Source organism: Photinus pyralis, unplaced genomic scaffold, assembly GCF_008802855.1.
Source record: "Photinus pyralis isolate 1611_PpyrPB1 unplaced genomic scaffold, Ppyr1.3 Ppyr1.4_LG1, whole genome shotgun sequence".
NCBI lineage: Eukaryota > Metazoa > Arthropoda > Insecta > Coleoptera > Lampyridae > Photinus > Photinus pyralis.
Genome location: NW_022170249.1, coordinates 15,266,723 through 15,276,429, shown reverse-complemented (window position 1 = coordinate 15,276,429; position 9,707 = coordinate 15,266,723). Strand labels below are relative to the sequence as shown.

The window sequence follows — 9,707 nt, the reverse complement described above, 5'->3', positions numbered from 1 at the left end:
CGAGGAACATTTTTTGTTTCAAAAGTTTTTCTCTAAGCCTGCTACATTTCGAGATATTAACGAAAAACTGATTTCGGTGATTTCGTGCCACAGCTCGACGAGCGGCGCAGTTGGGGGTCTGGACTTTTAGTACGTTATTCGGGACACCTAACCTGAGACATTTCAATAAAGTCCAGCTTTCCCCCCCAAAATGTTTAGACCGATGCACTTACCGCCTGTACTATCTGACATGATTAGAATTTTAAAAATTACATTTAAAACGAAAACTTTTGCATACGGAGCGCTATCGATACAACCTTTCACTTGCACGTTCAAACGTCGATTTTGAATCCGAGTGATTGACGTGACTCTTCTGCCATTAGAAGCTTTATACTTCTCCACGCCTCAGATGGAGACGTGCTGGGATTAATCAAGGAAGTATAACGATTCCAAGGGTCTCTTTTGCGTTCTAGAACTATTCTACGCGCCTTCGCCTTAGCTACCTTGAAAGTAATTAAATTGCGTTCGGTTTATTGTTTCTCTTTGCGTAGAGCCAAGTTTGTTACCGCTGGGTTCCGTGTGTTGGATAGGAAAGGAACGAAAAACAATTGCAAAGAGGACACTTCCGAGCAGACGGATGTCCCGAATGGGATAGGGAACGGTTGATGCTCTTCAATAAAATCAAGGAATCAAGTGGAAACGATGTGCAAAATAATGGTGAGATCGGAAAGAAATTGGGGGGAAATATGGGCAACACATAAGAAAATTCTACAGACGAAAGAAAAAGAAAAGAAGAAAGAAGAAGATAAAAACTATATTACTATGGCCACAGACAACATATACATATATGTTGTCTGTGCTATGGCTAACAACAGGTATGCGAACATCGGGACACCCAACCCGAAGTAAATTGCTCACGCGGTTCCGGGTCGAGGATGTGGTTTCCAGTGGCGTGTTGGGGTTCAACGGTAGTGCATGTTATTATTTCTTTGCGTATTGGCCATATAGATACAGAGTCTTATAAGGTGATCTTCGAGGATCTTCTGTAGCGTTGAACGCGTAGGGTTCTTCCTCTAGCGTAGGTGGTGAAGAATAAAATTATGTTGCATGTTCGGATTCGAAGGAGAGTAGTGGCGTTTTCCTAAACATTGACGGTTGGATTGTGGTTTTGCGACCTTTTCCAAGACCATTGAGAGGCCTAGAAGAGCATTCTCTTGGGAGACACCAGTGTAACTTTTGTAGTCGGTGGGGGCTTAAGTGTAGCGTGTAGGGTCTATTGTTCTGGATCTGTGGTTCCATAGATTGTAGCGTGCCAATGAAATATACACTATGGACGTATTGTTTATTATAATATTTTACACTCATTTTATACACCGAAGCGCTGTCTATTAACAATTTTTTTTACATTTTTTTTGCAAACAATAAAAAACTATACATTTAAATATATCAATATTGTGATGACGTTGTTTTATCATAAACTACAATGAGCTAAACAATCAATCAGTAACAACAAGTGAATATTAGTAATAGTAAGTGAACCACATCTACATTGAGTGTTGCCGAGTTACATCCAGAAGCGGTTTGGACGATATAGCCGCTTGCGTAGGTCATGTTTACCATGAAGGCCCCCTCGCTTATGCCGTTCGGTGAACGTACCAGGAAGGAATACTCCCCGATGTCTGAGTTTGTCACTTTGGTTAGAAATAGGACTGCCTGGTGGCAATTCGTCGTTGAGTTCTGTGAACAAAGACTAGTTAAAGTCAAATTTCAACCGACGACCTTTGTGGATCGCCCTGTATATTTCTTTTACATACGAAAATTCCAGGAAATGAGCAATATCCTACTTTCATTTTGGGGTCTAAAGTGTAACACACCATTTGAGTTTTCGCGAATTTTCCACTGATCGGTGACTCCTCGGGGAAAGATGCTGAGGTTTTTAGAGCCTGAAGTACTGAATTTCTTTTTCGAATTTTAATTTTTTTTCTGTATTGTTCTTCATACCTTTTCTTTTATCCTCTCGCCAGGGCATATTATACGTAATTTACATTGTGTATGTAAACGTTACAAATTGTCATCTTTTCTTTTTTGTTAGTTATGTTTTCGTGGTTAGGTGGAAGCTCAGCAAGAGGAGCTTTTTGAAATTCTCACATTTTGTGTATTGAAAGGCTGAAGGTTTTCAAATCCCGAAACCTCTCTTTTTGAAGTCTTTATGGAGCCACCTTCAAATTTGTTTTAGGTCTCTGTAGTCGGCTTGAATTAGTTTTCAGAACATATCCCAAGAAGTTTGCTGATGTTATTTAGGGTCCTTACACTCCCTCTCCTGCTCCTGGCCCTGTTTCGTTATGGGAATTCTTGGACTTAAATTGTTTTGATTCCCACAATCCTTGATGTTTGACGTTTAAATTTTGGAATTAAGTAACATCTGTTTTGGTAAGATTGCTAATGTTTGATCAGAACATGTTACAATTAATAAGCTGACAGTTTGTAGTATTTAATTAAAACCGTTATCTGAGGTATCACGCTTCGTGAAGTTAAAAAATTTGGCTAAGATGTCAAGCTTAACGACGGTATTAAGTTTATAATTAAGGGCGAAATTGATCGCGAACTGGGCAATTCTCAGTCTTTAATTAAAACCGATAGAGGGCGATCCCTTATCAATTAATGGAAAAGTGTAAGAGTGGGCTACACTTACGGTGATGTCATACGCAATTATCCCATCTTCCGAATTTCCGGGCCGGACAACTTTATCTCTCGCAATCCAGAAGACCTTGTTGTACGCCGGATTGGCACAGAATTCTATCGTGAGCGTTAGGGGCTGTCCGTAAACTGCGGTTATACTTTTGTTCGTCGGAAAGACCATCGGACGACCTGAAAGCAAAACAAAACATTGCATTGGCGTAGATAGCACGTCGAAATACATAATAAGAAAATATTGAGGTTAATTTCGCCATTTAAAATCAGGACTTGCTCCGTCTCCCTTTACATGTTTACTCTCGGCGGCTCTTATCTCTTATAATTGGAAGTGCCAAATTATTAGTTTGAGAAATCCCGTATAGGGCTCTAGGCATTACGGCTTCATCATGAAGACGCCTTAAAACTAAATCTCCGAGGCCGTGTTTAACATGCAGAGCATTCTATTAAGTGCGGTCGTACAAAAGTTATCGCGACCAAAGTTTGGATAATGCGGTATGGGCGTTTGTCCTCGCCAAGCGCGCCTCCCCGGGGACGAAATTAGCACGAAAACATCTACCGTTGACTGTTGCGGTTCTGTTTTATTACTCCTTACTCCCGCAGGAGCGCTTGCGACGTTATTGCCTACGAACCTGCGAGAGACATTACGTAATTGTGATTTAGCTTAAAATCACAACGCATCAGCTCCATTCCTGCTAGGCCACACTATTTAAGTTCATAACGCATTCGTAGATTTGAATTTGTGCCGCTTATTATTTAATCTCAAAATCTCAACAGTAAATTGTGTCGCTGTAAGTAAATATTGTAAACGTCCTGTTGGTCATCCTAAAGTCATAGGCGCGATAGTCATGCATGTCACTGCGACGTATAAAATCCGAGTCATTCCAAAGTCTTGCTTACTTTGAACAAAAGAGAAAAATTCTCAACGATATTTTACACTTCTTTCAAGAGAGGTGACTGTAAAAAAAACAATAAACTTTAAACACCATAGGGTCGGTTTTTTCATGTAATTGTTGAAAGATTTTGTAAAATATTGAAATTGTCTCGCTTTCGCCAAAGACGCGTTTAATCAAGCCCGAAATACACGACCTTTCCAAGGTCGTCTCCCGTATCACTGCACCCAAAAGACAACAAAACGCAGTGTGCTCGAACTGACATGGAGTGATCTATACGTTGGGAGAGAATTGGTTAATACACTATGGGAATATACAACATTTTTTTGCCCAAAGGTAAAGCACTTGTGAGAGAGGACAATTGAAGCTTCTAACATTAGGAATTATACTCTTAAGGATTCTAGGCATACGGAGACAGCTCTTGAAAGAACAGGCAAAGGAATATATTTTCAATGGCAAAACGGTTGATCATGTTGCCGCTTTCATCTCGACAAGCACGGAAGTGAGCAAATTAAATCAAACGAAGCCGAGTCCATGTTTCCAAAGAAACTTTTGTAATCGAAAAGCAGAATCGAGAGAAAGAGTAAATTTAATTTGAGAACATTAAAACCAAATTAGTAAAATTCGATGGAGTTGTAGGGATTCATCGGGGAGCTTTCCATTTCGGGTGCGATTTTCACGTATCGATTGAGCCCGTTTGAACTCTCGTTTTCAATGGAATGCAGCGGTAACTACGGAAATACACAATGCGCACCATTGATGCAAGTAACTTCAAAAGGTCTTTGTGTGAAAGTTTTATACGCAATAACTAGGTCAAACCAATATTATAATGCTACAAATGTTAAGAGTGGAAATGGTTTTAAAGGGACCATCAAAATTTTACCACGTTGCGTTTGCACAGCATATGAGATTCGAAATTTGACTACCTAAAAACCTTTGGATTCCCGAGCGAAACTGCGTGGTTTAGTTCTAGTCGAAGCTTTTAATGGAAGCGCTCCAATTTCTTGAACCACGCACTTTTAAAAAATGTCAAAGAGGCTTATTTCCAAGCGATCAACAGGAAAACTTTAATTGCCACTAGGAAGATTCTCCAATATTCAGTAAAATCGAAAATTTTCTGGATCAAAATCGTTTTTGGTTAACATGCACGATGTGTTGGATTCGTAGACTAGGGAAGATGCAGCATATCCACTACTAAACAGTTCTATCAGTTTGGATTACAGATGCATTGGATAGGCAAACTCTTTTCTCACCAACAGCAATTTAAACCTTTAATTACCACTCCGAAGTGACGATTTTTCAATATTCAGCAAAATGTAAATTTGCTGTATCAAACTCCTATTTGGTTAACATGCATGATTCCTAGACAAAGGAAGATGCAGCCTATCTACTACCAAACATCTCTGATAGTTTGGATTATAGATGCCTCGGTAGACATTAGACAACCGAACATACACGATGTATTTGATTTCTAGACTAGAGAAAATGGAGCATATATACTACTAAACATTTCCGTCAGTTCGGATTAGAGATGCATTCGGTAGTTAAAATCTTTTCTCGCCAATAGCAATCAAACCTTCAATTGAAGTTGGACATTCTTCAATATTCTGTAACGTCGGAAATTTGCTGTATCAAAATCGTATTTGGTTAACACGCACGATGTGTTTCGTTCCTATACTAGGCCAATGCATCATATCCGCTACTAAACATTCCTGTGAGTTTGGATTAGATTTTACATCCTGCATTGGCCGCGAATCGAACACAGGTCATCCATTTCTTACAAATCATAGTCTAATGACATTTGGCTTCGTTGTTGACCATAAGAGCCTGTTCTGTAAAGTCAAGGTGCGACGGACTATAACAGACTACGGAAGATGCATATCCACTACTAAACATTTATGCCAATCTGGATTATAGAAAATAATTTTTTCTCGCCAATTCAAACCTTCAATTGCCACTCCGAGATTGAAAATTCTTCAAATTTAAATAAAGTCGGAAATTTCTTTGATCAAAATAGTATTGAATTATCATGCGCGATGTGTTTGATTTCTAGACTAGGGAAGATGCATATCCACTACTAAACATGTCAGTTTGGATTACATGCATTCGGTAGACAATAACACCCAATCTCCTTCGTTTTAGTGCTATGACGAATTGCTGCCACTTTTATACATGATAATGGAGGGTGGTGCAAGACGTAGAGTATAATTAAAGTATCCCACTTCTGCTAGTGTTATTTCACACAACCGCCCCTATTTATATAAGAGAAATGTTTCTCTAAAAGTGCCTTCGTAACCTTCTTCATGTTTGCTCCAGACGTGAGTAATAAGAAAACATTGTAGCCCATTTTAATATTTCACCGCATTCTCACATCTTTTTTAGTGGAACGTTTGAACGCATCTACCGCATCGTTTTTTTAAAATTCATGTCAGTTAGGTTATTTTTTGTTTTTTTTTACTATCTATCCCTGTTAGTATTCACCGTACGTATAAGAGCGACATGCATTATTTGTAAGGCAAATATTTTATTTCCCTATCTCGCCTGGCTCCATATTTTAATGCTGACATTTTTATTCCGCATTTGATGAAAACCAACCCTCCAACGTGAATGGCAAATAATAACACGTTGTCGAAACGTCGATCGGTCTAATTGACGTATTCAATTTGATGATTTGGGACTTCGTAAATCGGCTTTGGATTTGAATTGGATTAGGTGAGTGCACAAAAAAAATATATGTTTACGTTTTGTCTTTGGGTATCAAATCGTATCGAGATTTAGTAAATATTATAAGTTGTAGAGTTTTAGGGCTTTAATATCCGGAGAAGCGGCTTACTCGAAAAGAATTCGAAGGTTTCTCTTTTTTGTTTTGGATGGAAGTATTTCGATGAGGCCATAATCCAAGTTTCTGACGATCGACTTGTCCAATTTTTAATATTTATAGGACAGATTAGCTTAGATGAGATTTTATTTCCACATTGCACAACTATATACCTACCAACTTGTGTCAGTATTTATTCATCTATTGTCATAGTAAGGAAATATTGGAGGTAACGAAGGACGGATTATGGTGCAATTTGATTTTCCGCTCTATTTTCATGAAATTGGCGGATGCCATTTGCACGTGTGCATAGTACGAAATTAGTGAATTCAAAAAATCAAGAGCTCCAACAACTTCAGAAGCCTCATCTAGGTTACAAGAGTCAAGGGTGGGTAGGGTACAGTCCTGCAGTTCTGCACAAACAGGATGTGTTAAGGCCCATCGTCGATTTTAGTAACTGCAGTAACATCAGGGAGTTTAAGAGTCATGGGTTGTAAGAACTTACAAGCATCAAGGAAGTTATTGAAGTCAATTCATGATATTTTGGAAGTATTAGAGGTTCGTTTTTTACGTACCTAACTGTCAGCGCACACCAAGCGATTTGTGCACATTAACAAAGTCTTTAGACTTCTCAAAATTATCGTTTTGAACTTGTTGCAACTTTTTCCTTTGGTATTTCCAAACAGCGTGTGCTTATGGCCTATATCATAAAATTTTTGTAGACTTTAATAATCGCGATAAAGTTTTATGGCTTATATGTATATTAGTCCAGTCTAGGAAATATAGAAAAAAATAATTCGTGTAGTTCCAACTTTCTCGGGAATGTGTGGTTGAACGTCTCCTGATGATTGTGGAATACAGTCCCATGAAGATCATCTACCTCCTCTTTATCTTCTGCTAGTCCCGCATTTGGTAGTACAATTTTCTCTGAGGCTAGAAATTTTGATTCGTCAGGTCTTCGGGTTGATTCGGGTTCCTTTGATCCATAGCTTTTATGAGGATGCAACGTGATCTTTTTGGAAGTATAACGTGTTTGTTCTAGAAAATTCGAACACAATCGCGCACACTCGAGAACACTCGGGTTTACTATAAAAGCGAATCTAATTATGTTTCAGTTCAGTTCCAACTTCGACGCGAGTGAGTTATGCTATCAATTTTAAGTGATAAATAACAACTGTTATAAAGGGAAGCACCTAAGTGTCACAAAGAGTTTCCAAGGGGTTCCAAGAGTCACATGCCCTTCATAAGCTTTTAGGGATCTTGAGATTCCCACCTCTCCTTAAAAGCCGAGTTTTAGCGCGAGTCTTTGAGAGCCTTAAAAGGCATTTAACACTCCGTACAAGTTTTAAATACTTTCAAAGGTATTATAAGGGTATTAGAGTTTAATAGTATTTGAGAATCTCTGAGAATTTCGCCTGTGAAAATCGCCAATAATCGAAGGGTCTTTAAGAGTCTTTGAGAATCTGTATAATCAAAGTATACCTTTGAAGTGTCTTTAAGACCCTTAAGGACTTTTTATGACTGGTTAAGGTTTCTGGCAGCTTTGGAGAATCGTTAAGGTCTGTGATAGGGTAATGTACGGTTTCAAGTTTAATACTCAAAACTGGTTCTACGATATCAACCTTTGAATACCCATGGAGTTACTCAGAGCCCACTAGGGAATGCAATCCCGCAGCAAAATCTCAATCCCGGTATTTGCGGGATTGCTAGATGTTAATCCCGCGAGATCCCGGTATTTGCGGCATCCCGCAAAACTTTAAATAAATTGGCAACCAAGCAATTCTGTGCGGTTAATTTCTGCATTAAAATAATCGCTAATTATCACAATATTTAACAAAAAAGTACCTTCGGCCTAACTTAGAACTCAAAAAACCCTCACCTGTAAAGCACAAAAAGGTGAACTTCTAAAGTGCCTCAAAAATCATAGTAAATTTTTAACGAAAAAAGTTTAACAATTATATAAAAAATAACTTCTCCGTTATGCCTTTCATTAACAAAGTAAACAGAGTCGTCCACTTGGTCGACAAATTCCTCCGTCCCGCAAATCCCGCGGGAACCCGCTCCATTGATGTGCGGGATCCCGGTATTTCGGGATCCCGCGATCCCGGTATTGCTTTCCCTAAATGTGACCTGTAGAATCCATAATTTCAAACAGTTCCAAGATTGGGCTACTAGTTCAAAAGTTACAGCCCTTTGAACTTTTTCGAAGTTACAGCCCTTTGAATTTTTTTTCGAAATTAGTTTCTAGTCTATAACTTTTGATTGAGAAGTCTGATCGAAAAAGTACGAATTGTTTTGGATTCTACGCACCAAAATTAATAAAAAAAGTGTTTTCCCGAGAAATTTTGGTGCAGTCGATTTTTGGTAATAAAGGAAGGTTATACACTGCCTTTTTTTGAGCCCCGAAAAAAAATTGTCTGATCGATCCGGAAAAAAATGTTCTTATAGAATGTGGCCTGTAGAATCCTTAATTTCAAACAGTTCCTAGATTGGGCTACTAGTTCAAAAGTTACAGCCCTTTGAATTTTTTTTCGAAATTTGTTTCTAGTCTCTATAACTTTTGATTGAGAAGTCTGATCGAAAAAGTACGAATTGTTTTGGATTCTACGCACCAAAATTAATAAGAAAAAGTGTTTTCCCGAGAAATTTTGGTGCAGTCGATTTTTGGTAAAAAAGGAAGGTTATACACTGCCTTTTTTTGAGCCCCGAAAAAAAAATTGTCTCAGATCGATCCGGAAAAAAAATTTTCTTATAGAATGTGGCCTGTAGAATCCATAATTTCAAACAGTTCCAAGATTGGGCTACTAGTTCAAAAGTTACAGCCTTTTGAATTTTTTTTCGAAATTGGTTTCTAGTCTATAACTTTTGATTGAGAAGTCTGATCGAAAAAGTACGAATTGTTTTGGATTCCACGCACCAAAATTAATAAGAAAAAGTGTTTTCCCGAGAAATTTTGGTGCAGTCGATTTTTGGTAAAAAAGGAAGGTTATACACTGCCTTTTTTTAAGCCCCGAAAAAAAAATTGTCTCTGATCGACCCGGAAAAACAATGTTCTTATAGAATGTGACCTGTAGAATCCTTAATTTCAAACAGTTCCAAGTTTGGGATACTAGTTCAAAAGTTACAGCCCTTTGAATTTTTTTTCGAAATTGGTTTCTAGTCTAACTTTTGATTGAGAAGTCTGATCGAAAAAGTACGAATTGTTTTGGATTCTACGCACCAAAATTAATAAAAAAAAAGTGTTTTCCCGAACAATTTTGATGCAGTCGATTTTTGGTAAAAAAAGGAAGGTTATACACTGCCTTTTTGTGAGCCCCGAAAAAAAA

General features: G+C 38.1%; 1 protein-coding gene across 1 annotated transcript; it reads right to left on the bottom strand.

Moving 5' to 3' along the window:
• Nucleotides 1-1,314: 1,314 nt before the first annotated feature.
• LOC116159900 lies at nucleotides 1,315-2,847 on the bottom strand (the record flags this gene model as incomplete). Its single annotated transcript, XM_031472992.1, is given in 2 exon segments — nucleotides 1,315-1,716; nucleotides 2,672-2,847. Coding segments are annotated over 2 exon segments (405 nt in total). The 3' UTR covers nucleotides 1,315-1,479.
• Nucleotides 2,848-9,707: the final 6,860 nt, after the last annotated feature.